The sequence below is a fragment of the Hippopotamus amphibius genome, chromosome 13 (assembly GCF_030028045.1).
Source record: "Hippopotamus amphibius kiboko isolate mHipAmp2 chromosome 13, mHipAmp2.hap2, whole genome shotgun sequence".
In the NCBI taxonomy this organism is placed as follows: domain Eukaryota; kingdom Metazoa; phylum Chordata; class Mammalia; order Artiodactyla; family Hippopotamidae; genus Hippopotamus; species Hippopotamus amphibius.
This window is the reverse complement of record NC_080198.1, coordinates 84,635,682-84,659,808: the sequence shown is the minus strand read 5'-3', so window position 1 is coordinate 84,659,808 and position 24,127 is coordinate 84,635,682. Positions and strand designations below refer to the sequence as shown.

The 24,127-nt window shown below is 39.2% G+C and overlaps 1 protein-coding gene across 3 annotated transcripts in view; it reads left to right on the top strand.

Moving 5' to 3' along the window:
* Nucleotides 1-24,127, top strand: part of EGF (epidermal growth factor) — a 101,074-nt gene that overhangs the window by 55,822 nt on the left and 21,125 nt on the right. For 2 of the 3 annotated variants that reach the window (XM_057706237.1, XM_057706238.1), the window contains 8 exons: nucleotides 1,230-1,352; nucleotides 2,236-2,361; nucleotides 3,455-3,591; nucleotides 6,687-6,835; nucleotides 11,901-12,005; nucleotides 13,242-13,465; nucleotides 17,687-17,854; nucleotides 21,459-21,578. In XM_057706237.1, coding sequence (XP_057562220.1) covers nucleotides 1,230-1,352; nucleotides 2,236-2,361; nucleotides 3,455-3,591; nucleotides 6,687-6,835; nucleotides 11,901-12,005; nucleotides 13,242-13,465; nucleotides 17,687-17,854; nucleotides 21,459-21,578 — 1,152 coding nt within the window. Of the gene's footprint in view, nucleotides 1-1,229; nucleotides 1,353-2,235; nucleotides 2,362-3,454; nucleotides 3,592-6,686; nucleotides 6,836-11,900; nucleotides 12,006-13,241; nucleotides 13,466-17,686; nucleotides 17,867-18,587; nucleotides 18,735-21,425; nucleotides 21,579-24,127 lie in introns of all 3 variants that reach the window. The other variant, XM_057706239.1, reaches the window with a different exon arrangement.

The following is a 24,127-nucleotide window of genomic DNA, read 5'->3' as shown; positions in this document are numbered from 1 at the left end:
GAAATGAATGTTTAAAATCATGTGGGAATTCCCTGGTGGTCCAGTGGTTAGGACTTGGTGCTCTCACTGCCGGGGGCCTGGGTTCAATCTTTGGTTGGGGAACTAAGATTTCACAAGTTGCGTGGCTCAGCCAAAAAAAAAGAAAGAAAGAAAGAAAGAAAACCATGTATATTGTCTTGTACTGCTTCACACATGACTGAGAATAGGTTAGTCTGGATGTCACATGTGCTTATGAAATAAAATGGATGGATGGTAATGAATTTCTTGGAAATCACCCACCACCTTTTATTTTTTTTATTTTTTTTTATTTTTTTGGGGGTACACCAAGTTCAATCATCTGTTTTTATACACATATCCCCGTATTCCCTCCTTTCCTTGACTCCCCCCTCACCCACCACCTTTATGACTGTTTATGGAACTTGCCTTTCTTCTAATACCATGTGGTTTACCTGTGAGCAGATGTACTCAAGTGCATGATGTTATAGAGTCCATTACATGCCAAGCAGGACACATATAATCTCACTTGATTGTCAAAACTTCTAGAACTTCTATGATATATATTTTACATTTTAATATTTGATTGACTTGGAATTTATTTCGATGTGTAGTGCAGGGTAGGGATTTAACTTTTGCCTCAAGTCATTACTCAGTTATTTCTCTGCCATTTACTGGATGATCTTCTACATGCTCAATGATTTAAAATACCTTTATCACATACTGTATTCTTATGTATACTTAAGTCTTTTCCAAAATGAGCTTTCTAGCTGGTTCTATTATCCTCTTGGTCCATTCCTGCACTCATTACACACTGTTTTAATTATTGCACCTTTATGATACATTCTGATACTTGTTTAGCACCTCTCATTCTCTTCCTACATATAACCATAGACACACAATGTTTTTAGCTTTCTTACACATATAATTTGTTTTCCAGATGAACTTGAGAATCATTTGCCCAAGTTCCTTTTAAAATATTTTGGAATTTTAATGACTAATAACTTAAAATGTATTATTTGACAGAAAAGAAACTTGGAGGAAACTACAGTCTTTCTTTAATTTTAGATTTGAAAATTTTTCTTTATTTTTATATTTCTGTTGCTGCAGCAATTCATAAATGTTCGATCTTTATTTATTCTTTTCAGGATGTCATTTTTTGTTAGCAACTGATTTTACCAAATTTCCATAAATTTGATTTAACACTAATCTTAACCTTATTTTTCATTAATTAGAATTAATTTCCTGCCCAAGCAATGTGTCTGAATGCAGTCATGACTGTGTTCTGACATCAGACGGTCCCATATGTTTCTGTCCTGAAGGCTCAGTGCTTGAGACAGATGGAAAAACATGTAGTGGTAAGTTTGTTTACCTATCATTTGTTTGAAAACATTCATTTGCTAACTGACCCCCCAAAATTGCATCTACTGACAAAAGAGAGTAGATTTTCCAACATTACACATTGAAAGATATTTACATAATGGATTAATATATGGATTTAAATAAGATTTTTGGTTTTCTTTTTGTTTGTTTTTAGATAATGTAGTATTGTGATTATGGGCAAGAGCTTTGAAGCTAGCCCTGAGATAGCATTACCAGTTACTAGCCGTGTTGTTTTGGACTAGTTACTTGCCCTCTTTTGGTCTCAGTTTCCTCATCTGTAGAGGTTAATGATACCTGCCTCCTGAATTTGTGACCAGCGTTAAACAGAATGATGGATGTGGAGTGCTTAGCCTGTTCTTTGCACCTATGAATACCTTGCTAGTTTTATCTTCATAGAGACTTAAGCATATAGAGCAAAGGTTATAGCTCAAAATTAGCAGAAGAGTCATGTTGACTATTTTTTTTTATAGAAAGAGCAAAAGAAGTAAAGAAGCCAAAAATGTGAGGGAGAAAAAATATTAATCACTGGGAAGAGTTAGACCAGCTGCCAAACTGATCAAAATGCATTTCTTATTCCAGCTGGATGCCAGCATACTTGTTCACAAACTCAGTGATAGAACAAGAAGACAAGGGTCATTGGGATGTAAAGGATTAACATTCAAGATGTCAGGTTATAGGGAAGTAGAGTACGGTGACATTTTCCTCCTAATCTCTGAAAAACAAACGATTGCAGCAGTATGAATGATTGTGGAATGGTTTTAAAAATCAACATATATTTGGTTCACCTCAATATTTTGATGAAAAATTGATATATTTTTGAATGACATAGCATCATTACCACACAGTTGTGTTTTATAGGCTGTTCATCACCTGATAATGGTGGATGTAGCCAGCTCTGCATCCCTCTCAGCCCAGTATCCTGGGAATGTGGCTGCTTTCCTGGGTATGACCTACAACTGGATAAAAAGAGCTGTACAGCTTCAGGTTAGTGCTGTGAACATTTGAAAGTGTGTCTGCAAAAAGATTATGTGAAAAACAACATTTTGTTTAGAAAGTGTTGAATTGCTTTTGGCTTCTGTATAGAAAGTTGGATTTTTTTTTATTTTTGGCAATGGAAAACAAATCACATTGCAAGTACAAATAACATAAATTATTATGTAAATAATAATTATGTGTTTGAGGAACATTTTGAAGTTAATTAGCATTAAGCAAAGATTTGCTATAGCAACAAGCATGGCATTCGAGTATACATGAAAATCATAACCAGAATAAGAACAGTCTTAAACTATTTTATAGTTGAGGCATTTAATAAATATTTGCTGATTGATCTGATTTTCATCTCTCCAGTAAATGTAATAATCATAACACTTTGACAAGTTCTGTCTTTTCCATGACAAAATTTAATATGAAGATGTATACTTCAACTATTTTTTTCATCTGCTAATATTACATCTCTTGTGTCCTTCAACAGCCTTGGAAATCCTAGATTTATACCAAACTGATTTCATCTCTCCTGAGGTTCATGATGCCTGTAATCTGGGATAACATAATGATGAGCCTGCAGAACTTGCCTTAGACCCTAGTACTCTTAACTTCTCAGGGCCTTAGTTAATGTAGCATAATCTGAGCTCTGAAAATTATCAGGGGTCTCGTTATTAACTCACATAATCATACCTCCATTTTAAAAGTGTCTAGACCAGAGAAGAGTATTTATTTGAACACGAATTAATATAATCTGGTTATATTAGTGTTTCAATATGTGTGAATCAAGGCGATTACAGGATCATTTAGCTGAGATGTTTGTTACTTAATACTGTCTCTTTCTGCAAGCAATTTGCATTTTAAAAGCAGGCACCTAGACAGGGAGGAATCCAGTGATGCAATTCTGGCCATATGTCACCTCATGGGAAAAAGAAGTCTTCTTGCCTGTCTTAACCTACACCATACTGGTGGGAAATTAAGAGAACAAGTACTGCAGAAATTAAGGAAGAGAGTGCAATGAATGGGAAGAGTCAGAAGTGCCTTTTGGGTTCCAAGGCATATTTTAAATGCAGCCATATTTAAATTTGGTTGTCAGGACCACCGCCGTTTTTGCTGTTTGCCAATTCTCGAGATATTCGACACATGCACTTTGATGGAACAGATTATGGAATCCTGCTCAGCCAGCAAATAGGAATGGTTTTTGCCCTAGATCATGACCCTGTGGAAAATAAGGTATGGTTTTGCCGCTCGAACAGATGTAGCTGTGCTTTAAGGACAGAGTAGAGGATTTTATCCTAGCAATGACTTGGGCTACTTGAAAATCCTCTGCTAAGCTCAGAACGATTAGGCAAAGAAAAATTTAAAGCCATTGAAACATCATTTGAGAAAATTTTAAGGATGCTTCTGTTATAACCCTACTCTGGTCCTTGCTGTGACTCAGCCATTTTGTTGGGGATGATTTGAACAGAATCTGAAGTTTAATTTCCTCTTTTTGGAAATGAGGGTGGGAAGCTAGCACAGTGCATACACACAGGAGGCACACCATAAATAGGTTTTTTATTTATTTGTGTTTTGGGAGAAGTAGGAGGTTGGTGTGCAGCATAAGTATGGTTACTAATCTGCATTTAATACGTGTCATTAAAGGAGGGAATTCAGTGACCTCCTAGCCATGAAAATCAAGAAACGTAAGTTTTATGGCTCATGTGTGAATGGCAATCAAACACAGCATTATTTACATAATAATTTTACATGAAGTTTTTTTGTATAAACAGAATTTCTAAATTATCAACCCAATCAGCTGACCATTTAGTTTTTGATTTTTTAGGTATCTCTGTGCTAGGTTAGAATGTGCTTAAAAAGATATGTTACAGTGTCTTCTGGAGATTAATCACCCAATAATTATAGTTACATGTTATTAATCTCCCTCCATAATGATTTAATTATTACTAGATGGTGCATTAATTCCTAGAATTTTAAACTTCGTGCTTTCGTTTCTTCCTGATTTGAAGCCTTCTGGTAAATGACCAAAAGAGACAGAGTGAAACAAATTGATTCTGTGTTTAATTGGTATGGATTGATAGCCAAATATAACTATTTTTGCAAATAGGAGTTTTGTAATTAAGCACTAGCCAATTATTCTTCTTTCTTTTCCATGAACTGAATCTATGTGACCCCATGGAAGAATTATATTAACAGGAAAAAAGATAATAGAATCAGTTCAAGATTCATTTATTACCAAATTCATTTTTTCCCACACAGTCAGTATTTTTTACAACTAGGTGAACAAGGAGACCTAAAATGAAATTTAAGTCATGTGACTTACTCATGGCTTTTCATTTCTCTGGTCAATGTTCTCATTTTCTTGCTTCTCAAACTGTGGTCCTTGGACCAGTGGCAACAACATCACCTGGAACTTGTTAGAACTGCAGGTTCTCAGTCTCCACCCCTACTACTGAATCAGAATCTGCATTTTAACAAGATTCCCAGGTGATTTGTGTACACATTTGGGTTTGAGAAGCAGAGCACTAGCAGAGTGTTTTTTAATATGAGAAGTACCCATTTTTAAAAAAAAATTTATTGGAGTATAGTTGATTTACGTTGTGTTAGTTTCAGGTGTACAGCAAAGTGAATCAGTTATACATATACATATATATAACCACTCTTTTTTTTTTTTTTTAGGTTCTTTTCCCATATAGGCGAGAAGTACGCATTTTTTGTATTATGGAAAAGAGCCTTTTCTATTTTATCCAGAAAGATGCCAACCCATTATTTAATTACCATTTTATGAATATTCTCATTATTGGTGATAGGTTTATGTATATCTATGTACTCACAGTTAATATTCCACATATGCTATCATTAAATGTTTTATTCTTGTACCTGTTAGATAGTCTGCATACTAGACTGATAAAGAACTTTGCACTTGCAAGGTATGTTCTGTTGGACAAAATCGATTAATTAAAATGAAATTATATATGGTTAGAGATGAAGACAACTTTAGCAAATATCTAGTCTGACTTTGTCATTTTTATAGCTCAGAAAATTGAGATTAAGTGACTTAACCATGTACACTGTTATTGGGAATGTAAATTGGTGCAGCCACTGTGGAAAACAGTATGGAGGGCTCTCAATAAACTGAAAATAAACCCAGCAATATAACCCAGCAATTCCACTCCTAGGTATATATCAGAAAAAAACAAAAACACTAATTCAAAACGGTACATGCACCCCAATGTTCATAGCAGAATTATCTACAATTGCCAAGATAAGGAAGCAACCTAAGCATCTATCAACGAATGAATGGATAAAGATGTGGCACACGTGCGTGCACGCATGCACACACACACACACACACCCAGCCATAAAAAAGAATGAAATTTTGCAGTTGGAAGCAACATGGACGGGCTTATTATGCTCAGTGAAATAAGCCAGACAGAGGAAGACAGATACTGTATGTTATCACTTATATATGGAATCTAAAAAATACAACAAACTAGTGAATATAACAAAAAAAAGAAGTAAACTCAGAGATATAGAGGACAACATACTAGTGGTTACCAGTAAGGAGAGGGAAATGGGAGGGCAATGTAGGGGGAGGGGATTAGGAGGTAGAAACTAGTATGTATAAAATAAGCTACAAGGATATATCGTACAACACAGAGAATATAGCCAGCATTTTATAATAACTATAAATGGAACATAAACTTTAAAAATTGTGAATCACTATATGATAATACCTATAACATATAATATTGTACATCAACTATACTTCAATTTAAAATAAATAAATAAGATGATTTAACCGAAGCAATCAAACAAATAAATGCCAACACTGGGAAAGGAAGCCTTGTCTCCTGACTTGAAATGGAGTCCTGTGGATTGAGCAGTAGTAGAAGATAAAACTCAGCTTGTAGCCAGCATTAAACTACTCATCTTTGCTCCCTTTCAGGCTGTACAAGCCATTAGAGTTCAAGTATGACGGCTTTGTTATTGACCAATGATCAAAGAAGAGCAAATTACCTGTAGCAATAGAAGTATGTGCCGGGCACAAGTCTAAGGACTTATATATATAAAACTAATGCACCTTGTAGTATTATCCCCATTTTACCAATGAGGAAACTAGCCTCTGAGACACTGAGAAACTTGCTTAAGTTTACAGATATCTGGGAAGCCAACAGAGGTGGAGTTCAGTTCCAGATGTGTCTATCTCCAAAGCCAAGCTCTTAATGATTATACTGTGTGATATAAAGACTTACTAATCCTATTTGTATATATCCCACATTGTTTTTAAACAAATCAGACTGAAATGCCTGTGTTCTCTTTTTCAGATATACTTTGCCCATACAGCCCTGAAGTGGATAGAGAGAGCTAATATAGATGGTTCCCAGCGAGAAAGGCTCATTGAAGAAGCAGTAGGTGTGCCGGAAGGTCTGGCGGTAGACTGGATTGGCCGTAAATTCTATTGGACAGACAGAGGGTATGTTTCCTCTTTCAGTTTTAAGCTACATGGGATGGGAGTGTTGGAATAGGTAATACAGCTGGCTTCATCCTCCACTTTGAACATGGGAAAATATGTCTGGGCATCTGATTGGGATCAGAGGAAAAGATGCCCCCAATGCTGTCCACAGTCCCTCCACCCCCTCCCCACCACCAAGCAGGACGTTCCTCCTTTTATCAAGATTGTATCTTTCATCAAGGGTGAATTTTGAGGACCAAGAAAGCAGCATGTGTTTTTGGACTTTGGATTGTTGTAATCAGAGAAACACAAAACCTGTCTGGATCCAATCACCAAGTGTTCTCTGAGCATCTGCTATGGCTCAGGCTCTCTCCTAGGTAGCATGGGAGGTACCTGGCAGCAGAAGGAGTGCTCCATGTTTCCAGGCAGCTTACAGTTTAGCCAGGGAGGTAAGGTGCATATACACAGAAAAACTAATACAAACGCTTGGTCTAAATCTCAGTGCAGGGCTTGCCTAGTGGTGCAGTGGTTAAGAATCTGCCTGCCAATGCAGGGGACACGGGTTTGAGCCCTGGTCTGGGAAGATCCCATGTGCCACGGAGCAACTAAGTCTGGGCGCCATGACTGCTGAGCCTGTGCTCTAAAGCCCACAAGCCACAACTGTTGAGCCCATGTGCCGCAACTAATGAAGCCCCACGTGTCTGAAGCCTGTGCTCCACAACAAGAGAAGCCACTGCAATAAGAAGCCCGCACACTGCAGTGAAGAGTAGCCCCTGCTCTCCACAACTACAGAAAGTCTGCGTGCAGCAATGAAGACCCAATGCAGCCAATAAATAAAAAATAAAATAAATTTAAAAATGTATAAGTAAATAAACCTCAGTGCAAGGAATGGCATAAGGCCATGCATAGATAATTGCCAAATGGAGGGTGGATACCCCCAAGGGGAACTCCAGAAGGGGGTTTAGGGATCAACTTCCCCTTCGTTTTACAGGTGGGGAAGGTAAGGCTCAGAAAGGCTAAGTGATTTATGCAAGGATGCGCAACCCACGTGTTGGCTCTCAAGTGAGCCTGAAGGAGGGAGTAAGAGCTTCAGGCTGAAGTTGTGAGGAAAGTCCTCATGAGGTGGGAGAGATGGTCTGTTTCCCCTTTGATGGGCGGCGACAGGACCAGAGAGAAGTTGTGCTGTGTTTGTCCTCTGGGCACACTGCTCTTGGGGCTGCAGGAAGCACTGCTGCACTTGGAGGTGTGTGTGTGTGTGTGTGTGTGTGTGTGTGTCGCCTTGTGAGTCCCAGAAACGGGGTGGGAGGAGGGGAAGAAGGAAGTGGCTGCATCCCTTCTGAGTGAGAAGGGCCAACCACAGACTACCTCACAGGAGAGGGTTAGAGGCTCCTTGCTCTGGAATACTTTCTCAGAGTAACTTAAAGCCATGGAGTGACCCGGTGGCCAACTCAAAACCTCTGGTACATCTGCAGCCATGTTAATGTGAAAGAAGGGAGAATTAATTAGGGTTTCACCTCTGCAATCAGTGGTCCCAGCATAGAGGAAGAAGTCCCAGGGAGTGGGTTTATATGCTTGAGGGTAGGCTTTCTATGTCCCAGAAAATCTCTTTTGGTCTGGATAACCCACGGGGAAAAAAATGCCTTTTTAAAATGAGCCAGACGTATGATGTGGTGCCCAGTTGTCATAACATGGCGTTTCTACATCCAGAGTGAGTGTATTTTAAACAATTAATTCATTTATTCGTCCATTCATTTAACCATACCTTTATTCCATTCCTTTATTCTTTGGGTATTCATTTATTGGATAACTGAAATGCACCAGATACTGCACTAAGAGCTTTATATCTATATTGACTCCCCAAAAGGTAAGTATTCTTATTCCCAATTTAAAGTTTAAAAAATTGAGAATCAAAGAGGTAAAATAACTTTCCGAAAGTCAAGCAACCTGCAGGTACTGGGTCTGGAATTTGAACTCAAGGATGACTATTTCCAAAGCTTTTTTTTTTTTTCTTAATTTATTTTATTTATTGGCTGCATTGGGTCGTCTTTGCTGTGCGTGGGCTTTCTCCAGTTGTGCGAATAGGGGCCACTCTTCCCTGTGTGTGCGGGCCTCTCATTGCAGTGGCCTCTCTTGCTGCAGAGCACAGGCTCTAGGTGCGTGGGCTTCAGTAGTTGTAGCACGTGGGCTCAATAGTTGTGGCTGGTGGGCTCCAGAGCACAGGCTCAGCAGTTGTGGTACGCAGGCTCAGTTGCTCCGCAGCATGTGGGATCTTCCCAGACCGGGACTCGAACCTGTGCCCCCTGCACTGGCAGGCAGATTCCCAACCATTGCGCCACCAGGGAAGTCCCCAAAGCTTTGTTTTTTAATAATCATAGGTATGTACTGCCTCCAACAACCAGGGTTGATTAAATGTGCTCGACCCAGAGTTATACAACAAATGAAAATCAACTTTAGTTGTAATAATGATAAAAATCATAATAATGGCCTTCTCTGTTTTGAACCTACTTAAAAGGACATTTAAAATGTTAGCTGTGCATAATAACAGAGCTTGTACACGGCTGTTCTCAGAAACGTTGATCAGGACAGCAGATGTCAGCCACTTTTGGCCCCTCTAAGGATGTTGGGTCTCCTTGTATTTCCCACATTCGCATGCCACCTCTAATTTTACGTGTTTGATTAATAGCACCATAGTACCTACTGGCGAGGTAGTGCCTTCAGGAGATAGGCACCACTGTATCCTGGAGGATCAGACCTCAAATTTTCCAGTTCACTGACTTGAGAAATAATAAGCCCTTCTCAAGTCCTCTTTCCTTTAAAGGCAGCTGCTAAGCGAAAACCTTTAATTTGTCTGGAAATGAGAGGTTTGTAGTTTGAAAACCTTGATATTAGCTAGAAATTGGATTTAAATAACTGGGATTCCAAGCTTGTGATATTAGATGGTATGGTAACTCTTCAGCAAGTAAAAGAACCAGAATGGATGCCTACAGTTTATATTGGCTTAGGAAAAGACAGATTTGAATTAACATCTAACTGTTGGAAGGAAGCAAATGGATAATTCCACTGGCAATGCTATTGTTTAGTACTAAGGAATCCTTGTAAGAAGAATCAAATGCCTAGTAAAAAGAATCAAGGGGGAAACAATATAAGTTATCTGTTTCCTCATCCTTTTGGTTTAACAAAAACTACTATGAGGTTAAAAAAATCACTCTTCTAGGGCTCTGATTGGATACCTCTTGCCCAGGAAATAGGGTGGGTTTAGAGGACCCCAAATGGTGGCATTGATACCAATTAGGTAAGGAATATAAGAAGTAAGATGCCTCACTAGACTAAGGGTTATGCTTGAACTCATGTGAACCCAAATGTCCGTCCTTGTCTCTGCTTTCTCATAACCAGCACTGGAGTTCAAGATGTGCTTTCTGGCTGAATCCAACAGAAGTGTGTTACTGGGTGACTCCCTTGGGGAGCTTTGAGGCTAAATTCCAGCGGTCCTGCCTAAGACAGCTCCAGAGTCAGGAGCTTATGTCAGTCTCAGTTCTCATCGCCCTACTCCTGCTCAAAACAGTAAGAATTTAGAGATGATGTAACAATGAGATGAGAACCAACAGTTTTATCTCCCCTGGTCACAAGCAAGTGGCTTCAGAGTTCCTTCCCTCCTACCGAGGGAACAGGCACAGTGACAGTTGTGACTGAGTGAATTTGACACATTGAGTTCAAAAATACCTTCCACTTCATCTGGGAATAAAATGATCTTTTAAAAGTGACACTGGGGTATAAATAATTTCAAATTATCCACTGCCCTGAGTTGGTAGTTTGCAAAGTATACTTGACCCAGGCCAGGCCCTGAGCCAGTTTTACCAGCATATAGCCTGTGAGGAAGAATAGCTCAAGCCCCTTCCCCTTTCCAGAAAGGGTGCTCGAACAAGCCACCTGCAGAAGCTCTCCTTAGCGTTTTGTAGTACAGGGAGGAGGGAATGGTCTTGCCCTGTGTTTCTGGGCGGGCCTGTTGCGTGCACACATTGCCTGCAAGAATGAGGAGTAGCCCTTTCCAGATGTTTGTTGAATGAATGAAAGATAGTTGTACTTTCTAGTTCGGAACAGGGAAACGGCGGCGAGCAGGCATACGTGGTGGGGAAGGGAGGTTCTTTTTAATCTTCTCTGCTTGTGGTCCTGCCTGCTCAGGGAAGCTGCCGGGACTCACAGTGCACTCCAACAAGCCACCCACCCTGAGTCGGCCAGTTGCATTCTTTTCATTCTCTGTATTACAATTCCCTCTTCCTCTCTTCCCTCCTCCCTCCCTCCCTCCCCTCCCCTCCCCTTCCTTCCCTTCTGTCTCCCTCCTCCTTGCTCTCCAGCTGATCTTTAAGGACAGAGTCAAAGAGTTTTGTTTACTATTGTGTCTCCAATGCTTAGGCCAATCCCTGACACCCAATAGGTGCTTAGTAAATGTTTATTTGATAATAAAGATGTGTTTGACAAAAAAATGGAAAAATTAGAAAACACGAATTTTCTCCCCTGCCAGATTCCAAAGAGTTATTATTATTTTTTAATGTGAAGAGTAGCAAGTAATATTACAGTACTCCCATAGAATCATATGGAGGAAAATTTAAGTCAGTATACCTCTCCCCCTACTGTCCTTGTGTTGGCTGTCTCTATGCCCCTTAGAGGTCTACTCTCCCTTCCCCCTGTGATCTGTGGCCACGAGGCTGAGGCTCCTCTGGCTTTTATTTATTTCAGCAGGAGCTGGGAGGTTGTGAAGAGAAAAGGATGGTGGTATTTACACTTCCTGGCTTTATCCCTGCCAGGCCACTGACACAGTTCCCTCTTACCCTATCCTTTCACTGTGTATTTTAATTGCTTGGGATAAATATTGGGAAACTAATAAAAACACTGTGTTAAAAAAACAGTAGATTTTGTGGATGCGTTCCTCCTGACATGTGTGTGAGAATCTGTGTGTGTATGTGCACACGTGTGAAAGGGTAGTTTAGAATGCCTATTTTGCCTTTCAGTAAGCAACAGGGAGAACAAGTATTTTTGTTTAAAAAGTAAAGTTGATATAACAAGCCCCTTTATATTACATGCATTTTAGGAAATCCGTCATTGAAGGGAGTGATTTAAATGGGAAGTATCGTGAAATAATCATTAAGGAGGACATCTCTCAGCCACGAGGGATTGCTGTCCATCCAACGGCCAAGTGAGTATTTGTGAACATAAGGCCCTTTCTGCGGAGGTCATAGGACAGTTCATGTTTGATGTACCAGTGTCCAGGATTTCTCTTAAGACCTCAAGTGGTCAGCGGAATCAGAGACCAAGAAAATCCATGAGATTTGTTCAAATGTTCAGAAATGGTATGGTTAGCATAACTTCCTCATGCTTTTAATGTCTTTTGATTTGCTATTCTTGTATAAAATTTTATCATTTAGATACCCTTTCATTTTAAGCAAATTCAATTTCTTTTTGAAAAGAAGTAGGTTGTGATTCTTTAATCAATGAGACATAAGCCTATTACACTATGTACTTTCTTTAAAACTATATTGTTTCCCAAGAGAGGGTGATATTGGGATTGCGTGGCTTGTGAATTCTATTTAGAAACATCATGAGTTCCAGTGATAGGTCATTCCTAGATTTAGAGAAGAGGAAAGAGAAATCATGAAAGGTTAGAAGTCTCTATGTTGTTAATTGTGAATTAGTGGCAAATGTTGATTTAAGTTTAGAGAATTAAGTTAAGGAGAATAATTCTTTCCTAGTTAAACATCAAGGATAAAAACTAATCCTATTTTATTTATAATGGAAATTTTATGTTGGTGTATGGGAAATAATAAACTGGTAGAAATAGATAATTTGGAGCCAGCCATGTGAGTAAAACAGTGAGAAAGTAACATCTCTAAACAAGCCCGTGAAAAGATACTGAACCATACTGAATTAAAAAAATGCACCTCAGCACTGATTTACAGAACTTAAAACTGACCAAGTTAACTGAGTACATCGTATAAAACTGGATAATAGATAAATGTGCTCTTCCTTTTATATTGCAATTTTACACACACAGCAAGTTTTTCATATACACAGGAGAGGGACAGGCTATCAAGATTCCATTGCCTTTTGTAGCATGAAACACTAATTTAACAAAATGCGCTCATTTTTGATTAGTAATATACCACAATTTTTTAAACTAATAATTCATTTTTTATCCAGTGATCTGAGCTTTACAGCATTTTTCTGTTCAAGCTGCTGTACACAGAGAAGATAATTTTTTGCTTTTGAAAATTATTTGTCCAGCATTCAGTGCTATACTTTCTCTTTCTGCATCCCTTGGTGTACCACTTTACTTTATCCTAAAGTGATTTACATTGATGTTTTTAATAATGAAAAAATAAAAGAATTTTTTTGCCTTGCAAATTTTATTTTTTGTATGCTTTCTTGATTAAAGGAGATTATTCTGGACTGATATGGGGATTAATCCACGAATTGAAAGTTCTTCCCTTCAAGGCATTGGCCGCCTGGTCATAGCTAGCTCCGATCTGGTCTGGCCCAGTGGAATAACAATTGATTACTTAACTGACAAGTTGTATTGGTGCGATGCCAAGCAGCCTGTGATTGAAATGTCCAATCTGGATGGTTCCAAACGCCAAAGACTTGCCCAGAACGATGTAGGTGAGGCTTTGGAATGGGTGATATCTTCAACTTGATTGTTGATGAGTGTTAATTACAAAATGTGTTTACACACACACACACACACACACTCAGCACCCCCATACCCACACACACACCCTTAAACATATGGTGAGAAGGGAATAGAGACAGCAGACTAACAGATTTCTCCAGAGACTTATGAGCTATGAAGATTACTTTAACGTTGGAATAGTGGATAAAAAATAGTGATGCATAATCATTTCTCTCTGCCAAGATTTTTTAAAATCAGAATGAAAATATTAAACATTTTAAAACTTCTTTAAGAATAAGAACTCGTTCAGCTGTTATCATGTCTCACGTTTTATCAAATGTCATTTTCACAAGTGATAGTATCACATTTAGCCATTCATGTGTAAAGGTTAATGAATGTAGTTTTCCCTCCTATTATATTTTTAGATTTTGCACGGGGTGTTATGTATGTTCATAAATACTTTTGAAACACTGTAGTCTGTGCTAACTGTTAAAAGAGAAATACAAATGGTTATGAGATTATATAGCCATAGGAGATTCATTTTGACTCAGGGAATATGCAAAGACAGCATTTGAACTGGGCCATGTGGTAAACAGATGGTGATAAAATATTATCGTTTGAGATAAGGCTGAGAAAATTGGTCTTTGTATGTTAACACTGCTAGAATATGTTAACTGAAATTAATTCTGAATGTACTAGGGAACCACTGCATGTTCTTGAGCAGGAAATGTATCTGATAAGGTTGGTGTCTCAGGATAACCTCTTGGATAATAGTATAAGGATTCGATTGGCATTTGGAGAGAAGGAAATCAGTTAGGAAATTACGACAGTTGTTCAGTCAACGGTTAATAAAGGCCTGAGCTAGAACACTGCCATTTAAAAGTAGAATGAAGGATTCAAGTATTAAAATAATCACTGTGAATGAAAAACTGAGAGGATTTGATAACAGACTGGATGTTGAAATGAAGGCCAGGGAGATGTCAAAGATGCTTTGGGAATTTAGAATCTGGTTGGTTGGGAAGAAGAAAAAATATAGTCTCTCTCTTTTAGGAAGAAGCTAACAAACAAGTAATCTGTGTAAGTTCTTGCCCTTTCTCTTTGGTAATGAATTAATTTTACATACTTCCATGCTTCTTTAGAAATTGACATACTTCACAGGGACTTTCCTGGTGGTCCAGTGGGCAAGACTCCGTGTTCCCAATGCAGGAGGCCTAGGTTCGGACCCTGGTCGGGGAACTAGATCCCACATGCATGCCGCAAGTAAGAAGCCCTCATGCTGCAACTAAACATGCCTCAATGAAGATCCCGTGGCAGCCAAAAAAAAAAAAACAAAAAGACATACTTCACAATAAATCATAAGTTGTTTATAATCATAGACTTTATCATTCATGCCTAACAGATATTAATTGAATCATTACAGAAAGCGGAGGTACAGAGGAGAGTAAAACAAATATGGTTCTTGTGAAGTCATGGAGTCTAGTAGGGGAGACATACATTGTTAAAAAATGCATCTCCCATGGACCGGAGGACACCAGGTTGGGGGGGCGGGGGGCGAAGGGGAAGCTGGGACAAAGTGAGAGAGTAGTATAGACATATATACACTACCAACTGTAAAACAGATAGCTAGTGGGAAGTTCCTTATAACAAAGGGAGATCAACTCGATGATGGGTGATGCCTTAGAGGGCTGGGTCGGGGAGCATGGAGGGGAGTCGCAGGAGGGAGGGGATATGGGGATATGTGTGTAAATACAGCTGATTCACTTTGGTGTACCTCATAAGCTGGTACAAGAGTGTAAAGCAGTTATATTCCAATAAAGAGCTAAAAAAAGAAAAAAAAGCATCTCCCAAATAAATGTAAAATTATAGCTTTGATATATGAAGGTATAAAAAGGGATTTGAAAGTTCCTAACTAGAATGTAAAGACATATTCTTTACAAAAAGCATAGGAGATATTTTGTAAATAATTTGTGTTGCTACAATCTATGACTAATGCAACTTCCTATTAAATACAAATACAAATAATTTGTTATGAAAATACCTAAATAACCATTCCCATCATTACAGCGCCACCTACTGGTGTATGTAAGTGGTGGCATCTCAACTGCCCGTTCAGGATTTTTCATTTAAAGATTTGAAGGAATTCATTCTTTTTTTTTTTTAAAAAATGTATTTATTTTTTTATTTTATTGGCTGTCTTGGGTCTTTTTTTTTTTTTTTTTTTTTTTTTTTTGCTGTGCGTGGGCTTTCTTTTAGTTGCGGTGAGTGGGGGCTACTCTTCATTGTGGTGTGTGGGCTTCTCAATGCGGTGGCTTCTCTTGTTGAGGAGAACGGGCTCTAGGTGCATGGGCTTCAGTAGTTGCGGCACACCAGCTCAATAGCTGTGGCTCACAGGCTCTAGAGTGCAGGTTCAATAGTTGTGGAGCATGGGCTTAGTTGCTCCACGGCATGTGGGATCCTCCTGGAGCTGGGATCGAACCCGTGTGCCCTGCATTGGCAGGCAGATTCTTAACCACTGCACCACCTAGGAAGCCCCTGAAGGAATTCATTCTTAATTTAAAACACAATTGTTGCTCTCCTGTAAACAAAAAATAAGGAAGATTATATCTAGTGTGGGGTTTGTGTTGAAAAACTATAGCTAATTCTGACACAGACTACAACACAGAAGAACCCTGAGGACATTTTGCTAAGTGAAATAAGCCAGTCGCAGAAGACAAATGTTGTATGATTCTACTTAGGGTAGCTAGAATAGGCACACTTACAGAAACAGAAAGTAGTATAGTGTTTGCCAGGGACTAGGGGGAGGGAAAAAAGGAAATTGTTTAATGAATATAGATTTTCAGTTTTGCAAGGTAAAAAAATTTCATTGGTTGTACAACAATGTGAATGTATTTAATTAACACTACTGAAACTGTGGGTTAAGTCTTAGGCTTAGGTGGTAAATTTTGTGTTGTGCATTCTTTATCACAGTAAACAAAACAAAACAAAACAAAACAAAAGCTATAGAAAAAATTCCCTTCCTGCATTTATGGCTTTAATTTGGGACAAAGGCTAGAGACCAAAATGAATCTTAATAGCCCTGGTCAATACTGATGATTGGTGGGGACTCATTTCACCAGGACAAATCGTATGAGTTTGCTGCCAGTAGAGGGAGACATTCACCCTCAAACACCAAATCCATTGCTCAGTCGCCAAAAGACTGGCCTGGGGAATGTGGCTGGATGTGATAAAAGCTTCTAAACTTAGGGGTCTTTAGCCTTAGCCTCTAACCACTTGAGAAAGTATATTAAAACATTTCCCAGCCTACTAAATACTGGAATATCTTATCAGAGCAGTTTCAGTATATGCAGAGGTGGGTTTAGTTGAGGTAGGATCAGAAGAGCCCACTTAGGGGTTGATTGGAGCCATGAAATTGGAAGCAGCAGATAATAACTGACTTCCAAAAAACTTGTCTGAGAAGGGAAGGGAAGAGACAAAAAGAAGCTAGAGGGGTCAAGGGGATGAAAGAATTAAGATAGGAGAGATCTGGAGATATTAACCTGCTAAGGGAAAGAACCTGGTAAGATGAAGCGAATGGATGTAAATGAAAGGAGTAATTGACAGAACAAGGTCCTAGAGAAGGCAGGAGCACAGTTAATGTACTAATTTTAGTTAAGAGGAGAGATAGGAAAGGAGGTAGGGGTTTAGTGCAGAGAAATGTGTTGGTGGAGGTGGGAATTTGAGTAGACTGTTATTCAATTACCTTAGATTTTTAAAAATCTTTACAGCAACCTGTCAATTTAGTCTACAACTTGTTAATTCACTCAAAAGACAAGGAACCTAAGACGAAGAAGGGTTAATATAATTTACCCAGTCAAGTTGTTTCGTCTATAAATAGTGACAGAATCACTGAACATGGAAACATGTCTGCCCTGGTCTCCTTCTTCTTGATGGTATTATGTCAGTCACCCACAGTCTCCCACTCTCTGAATGCTGGGTGACCATGGACTTTGCTAGGACTTCATACCACCAGGCCTCCAGTCTAAGAAGAGATTCTCTCATCATGTGGCTTCTCCTAGATGTAGATGGCTCAAGGAAGCGGCTCATATCTTGCTTAGCAGCTGTATTGAAGAATTGGTTTAGTGTAGGAATTGGGTATATGTTTCAAGCCTTGTCCTGTTAAAAATATTCATGGCAAAGACAAGATGTTTGTAATGGATTTGAACTGCTTCCAGGTCACCCATTTGCTGTGGCTGTGTTTGAGGATCACGTGTGGTTCTCTGATTGGACCATGCCATCGGTAATAAGGGTGAACAAGAGGACTGGCAAAAATAGGGTACGTCTCCGAGGCAGCATGCTGAAGCCCTCATCACTGGTTGTAGTTCATCCATTGGCAAAACCAGGTACACTGGACAGTCTTTCGCGGGCTGCCATCTGCAACGACTTTAATTGTTTGATGGCGGGGAAGGGTGGCGGGGGGGGCGATGTTGCAGTTCTCACTAATGTGGGTAAATGTTAAGATTTCCTGAGATGTGGACTTCGTTCAAACTAAGACAGTCTGGTAATGCGTTTGGGCTTTACCCCTCCAATCTCATCTTTTCTTCTCCTGAGTAGCTTTTACTTATTTGCTCTTTTTCAAAGACTCTTGGGTTAGAGGCACTAAGGGCAGGGGCGCAGGGATGGGTGGTGGGGGAGTAATTTAGAAACCTGCAGTGGAAGCTTCTACCTACACCGGGCTTTCCCCTCCTCCTGAGAATGCCAGGGGGTGAGCTTCAGCCAGGAGTAGGTAGGCAAATGGAAAAGCCACTTCGTTTCCCACAGTAACTCTTCTTTCTGAGTTGCCCTTTGTCAGTTTGACTTGATTATGAGTCAGGAAATAGGATTCCTACCTTCCCAAATAGCTTCTTGAGCAAAAGTACTGGCTAAACTCAATAAATGCTCATAAGGTAATAACATTCTGAGCTTATCTAAGAACCAGGGGCTCTTTATAGGAACTCTTCTGAAATAGCTCTTGATATGAGCTCCATTTAGATACGGAGTTTCTCTCCCCCAAAGCTGTACACTGTGATTTGTATCCACCGCACCCTTTCCATCTCCAAGCCCATCTGTACATGCACCTCTTCTCCCTGCTAAGAGCAGATCCCTGCTTACATCAAAACAGGAGCTGTGAACATATTTGCAAAGAGAGGTTTGGAACTGCTCAGTGTTTGTGTCATAAAGGTTTTGTGAAAGCTCCAGATGGAAAAATGTGTCTGGCTCTGAATGGCCATCAGATATTGGCAGGTAATATGATAAACTGTGTGGTTAAATTATCTCACTTTAGCTCAGGAATATCGTTCTACATTGACTCCTGTGCTTGTGCTGATTTTTAATATTTTGTATTATTTAAAGCTCCCTTGCTTTTAGGAATGCCAAGCTGTCACTTTTTTTGTCCTCTGATGAGTTTGGGTTCCTCTTTACAAACTAAATTCAATTGACCTCCTCTAGCTGTAAAATTAATGAACAAGAGATAGTATTCAAAGTCTTAAGTTCCAATGCTCTAGCCCCCCATTTATAGTGGAGTAGCCCATCCATGGAAATAAATGCCAGTATTTTACCAACTCAGAGAATGTTCAAAGGCATTTTGTTTAGAAGTTTTATGGCCTTGATTGTAGAGGTAGTCATATACAAACCCCTGCCACGTGACTGTCTGAATATGAAAAGCAAAGTGCTTTGTAATAAATAAGTTTAGGATACAAAACAAGTGTAGGGAATCCAGCCCGACAAGGCTTGTGATCCATATTTTTAAAAACTAAGCATGACTTTGAAGAAAAATAGATCTAACATGACATGTAAACACTAGTACTGATTTACTGCCCTTGAGTGTGCGTCCAAACAGGTGAGGTGTATTTGGACTCATCTCTTGATATCTTTTACCAAAGAGAACTTAAATTTTATTTTAGATGTTTTATAAAGTTCATATTTATCTGATAGGCATGATGTAAGTTAGGTGACAGATTGACAGCAAATTTATATATAGATTATTTTATCCATAGACCAGAATGGGATATTTTGAATTTTCAGAACTTTCTATTAATTGTTGCCTTAGGATAACAGTTCTTAATCTTTTTGGTTTCAGAAACTTTTTACACTCTTAAAAATGATTGAAAAACTCAAAGAGTTTTTGTTTGTGGGTTATATCTATTAAGATGTATAATCTTAGAAATTAAAACTAAAAAATTTAATTTCTCTGTTAAAGTTACAGTAATATTCTATTATATGTGAACATGTTTTTATGAAAATAAATGAAATAACTATTTTTCAAAACAAAAATATGTAGTGAGAAGAATGACATTGTTTTACATTTACGTCTTTAATGTCTGATTAACAGAGGGCAGCCAGATACTCCCATCTGTCTCTCTGTTAAAGCTGTTGCTGTATTGTTTTGGTTGAAGCCTATAAAGAAAAGCTGGCCCCTGATAGACATGGAGCTGGAAAAGGGAAGCTTGCTTAATAGCCTTTTCAGAGGCCTTTTTTGTATATCTTCTTTTGATATTATATACATCAGAACTAGACAGGTGGTGGTTTCTTAGAGCTAGTTGCAATGTTGAATCTGAAGCCATACCAATGAATTTTTTGTCTCTGCTGCATTAAAACCCAGTGGTCTGCTTTGTACTTTGAATGTATCTTTGGCCGTGCGTGATTTCGTAGCATCGTGTTTCGGTCATTTAAAAATATCGATTGACTGAGTTACGCAGATCTTCCAAATGTCCTATTAATACACCTACAATAACATTCATTAATCATTATCACCAAACTCATCAGAAAAGTCTTTAAGTGTCTGGATTTTGTCAAAATTTTTTGTGGAAAATTTTCTAGAATGCTACTTTTCACTTGGAAGCTTGAATTTTATTATTGGCGACAAGCACTGTTAGCTAACTTTCCTTGAGGTGACAGCATCACTTCATTCTTTTTTGAAAAAATGCCAAGTCCCCCAAGTGTGAATGACATAGTTTAGCAGACATTCTTTCAGGTGAAAATCGTGTTCTGTGAGAAACAGAGGCTAGTTTTAGCGGCAACTCTGAGAGTTCACAAGTGCCCTTCCTCCAGGCAGCCGTCACGACCGCAGTGTGTGCACACTGTTTTATGTGTGCTTCGCATTTCACTGGGCAGAATATCAAAGAGCCAGGTAGTCCATGGTCAAGATTTTTAGAAATTAATAATTTTACTGCTCCATCCTGGATTTTAAAAGGTGAAACTGGAGTGTGTGTGTGTGTGTGTGCGTGTGTGTGTGTGTGTGATGGTGAAGAACGTGACCCCAGTAGAGGTCTTGCCACTAGTAGCATGACTTGATTCATGCTAAGGTACCACACTTTCACCCATCACTGCTTTTGCCCCATCAGCATGAATGTTGACACAGTGAAAAGAACAATACAGTTATTTGCCTTTGATGAAACTAGTTTTGACCTTCTAGATGCCATGCAATGAGACCCCAGGGATCCACAGACCACACTTAGAGAATACACAGTGTTTTAGGGGATCTATTTCTCTTGGGGAGTTGCATAGGTCCCATGCTATGTTAAATTATGGCTTATTTATGCCCTTCCACATGTCTAAATACTGGCAAAATCAGGCTAAAATAAATGTTGTAAGCAGCCTAAAGGAGAAGGGGTATATACGAAAGGCAGGTTGGGGAGGTCATCTCACTAGTTTGTCCTCAGTAATGGCAAGCAGTGATTATGAGCTGATGATGTTCACAGGGATTTTGGTATTCTACTTTTATTGTTTTTGCCGGTACCTAAAAGAGTCCTGTCTTTCTTCCCTACTGGCTCTCCCCACCCTCAATCATAAGTATGGTACAGCAGGGAAGCTTTCCTAAGCCACCAAGACCCTGCCAGTTTCTCTGAATCCTCCTACTGTAAGAATGAGTCTGAGCTCACAACCAACAAACGGCCATAGCTATAAATTAACTCAAACATTTCCTGAATCACAAAGGGTACATTAATTGTATCTGTTGGCCTTCGATAGGTAGTGGAGCAGATCTGAGTAATGGAGTCACTCCGCTGGATATCTTATCCAAGAGCAGAGAGCTTGAAGATAGCACGACAGAATCTCAGCACATGCTAGTGGCTGAAATCATGGTGTCAGGTATGAATAATGAGTTCTCCAATACAGCTTTGCTTCCAACAATTTCCAGCCTACCGATTAGAAATTCTGAATGATCTCTCTAACGTAATGTTGACTAAATCTACACAAAGCTAGTGAAGCCAAACTTTGGACTCAAACTTTGGTCCTTCTCTTCTGAGGAAGACGGCTGGCTGCATGTGAGACTGGACGTGAACTTTATTCATTGAGAGTTGTTGGGCTGAATCGTTTTTGAAAAAATCTAACTTGGAAACAAAAGTGAAAAATAGGCCAGAATGGATTTGGGTGTATCCCCATCCACGCCTAGTATTTTTGGTATTTGGCCCATTTAGCTTTACTTCCGTCAGTGTGACAGCAGATGGTAATTGATAAGCAAATACAGGCTGGTTGCTTCAGCTGCTCCAGAAAGTCCACAAACAGCAAATGTTAGATTCTTTTTCTTCTATAATACACATTTATCACCAAGATGATAAATAATTTATTCAGTATGTAACAACTTTAGGGAACCTAATTCTCTTATACTCTTATTCAGTACGTAACAACTTTAGGTAACCTAATTCTCTTATACCACTCACAAAGCCAGTGGTTTTCAAACTGGACTTAGTGCAGCCCTACAGCATCTGCAAACCCCACCCCTTCTTCACGCGAAGTCTCTGCCTTTCATTCAGTGCACCTCTTGCTTTGAAACACTTTATTTATTTATATTTCTGAGTAAGACAATTTTTAACACTGTATGTGGCTAAAATAAGGTTGAGAACTCCACATTAGGACATTATATACACTTAACCACAACTTTTGTTTTCAGCAAACTACAGTTTTCGAGGACCTGGGACCTCTTACCTGTCCTTACAGGAATTTATCAGTGTGATTTTTAATAAAATACAAAGAGGTGGATATTTGTTTATTTTTTGCCGCGTTGGGTCTTTGTTGCTGCACACAGGCTTTCTCTAGTTGTGGCGAGCAGGGGCTCCTCTTTGTTGGGGTGCATGGGCTTCTCATTGTGGTGGCTTCTCTGCTGCAGAGCACAGGCTCTAGGTTCGCAGGCTTCAGAAGTTGCAGCACGTGGGCTCAGTAGTTGTGGCTCATGGGTTTAGTTGCTCCACGGCATGTGGGATCTTCCTGGACCAGGGATCGAACCCGTGTTCCCTGCATTGGCGGGCGGATTCTTAACCAATGCACCACCAGGGAAGTCCCAGGAGGTGGATATTTTCCTAATAATAATTTTTACAGAGCTCTAGAGTTTACCAGGTCCTTTAAGTATATCCTCTAATTTGACCCTTATCACAATCTATCATTTTACAGATTTGAAAACTGAGACTAAGATATATGAAGTTAGTGATGGCCAAAGATTTTGAAAATTACGACCAAGTAATTAATCCATATCTAGAAAAGAACTACTGGAAACGTTGTCACGTTAGGAATATTATTCATTGGGTGACATTTATTTGCCGTACACTGTACTAAGTGCTGGTGATACCATGCTGAGCTAAACATAGCCCCAGCCTCCAAGGTCATAGTCAGATGTGCAGACCATGTGGTAGAATAAAACAATATACATAATATATATTAGCAGTATAGAGAACCTTTTCAAAGTCACTAGAGATCCTTAGATGTTCATAGAGGATATTTTGAAAGACTAATGTTTGGGCAACTCAAAGACCAAGGTGAATGACAGATAGTAAATTAGGCCACATGGGTGGGATGGGGGAGTGATGAAATGGCCACAGGTGTGGAATACATATGTAATGTGTTTGGCTGTGTTTGACTTCATACCTGGAGACTGTACTCTGCCTCGTGCAGAATAAATGAAATTGATTGTCTTGGTGAAGATGACCTCATCTTACCCTCCCTGGATTGTGTTCCATTTTGTCTTAGCCTGTAAAATTTTAGTTCTACCTGTGTTAGGCTAAAGGGTCTAATTTAAGTTTTGTTGTGAAATTTCATTCCAAACAAGTATCTATAGTAAAAAAAAAAATGTGAAAACTTTAGATTTTAGGTCAATATCCTTTTATTCTCCAAAGACACGCAGAGTGATATGGAGCAAGTAGGTCTATGTACAACATGGCAAAGAGATTCAATCATAAAAAGTTTCATTGTCAAATTTACTAAAATCACAAATGCTTCTACATTCATGAATAAAATGTAAAATTCTTAAAGTGGCCTGTTGAGCCCTGGAGAAACTAGCTTGTGCCCACCTCACCAGCCTCAGTTTGTGCTCTTCTATCCCCAGCTTTCTGTGGCCTGCTTCCACTGCCCGGGCCTTGCCTGTAATGTGCAGGTGTTGTTTTCTCAGCCTGCAGTGCTCTTTCTAACCCCACCCCCCTCACCCCCAAATCCTGTGTTTCCTTCAGATCTCAGCTTAATATGCGCTTTCTCAGAAAGCCTTGCTTAGTCTCCTGACCAGGTGAGGTGAGAGCTGTTTCAGTTCTCTTGGAGCCCAGTGTTTTTTCTTAATTGTGTTTATTTATACCTACACCTCAGTAATTAACCATGTAAGAAAGCAGAGCCCTTGTCTAGATTCTCCACCACTGTATTTTCAGCCTTCATTAGGA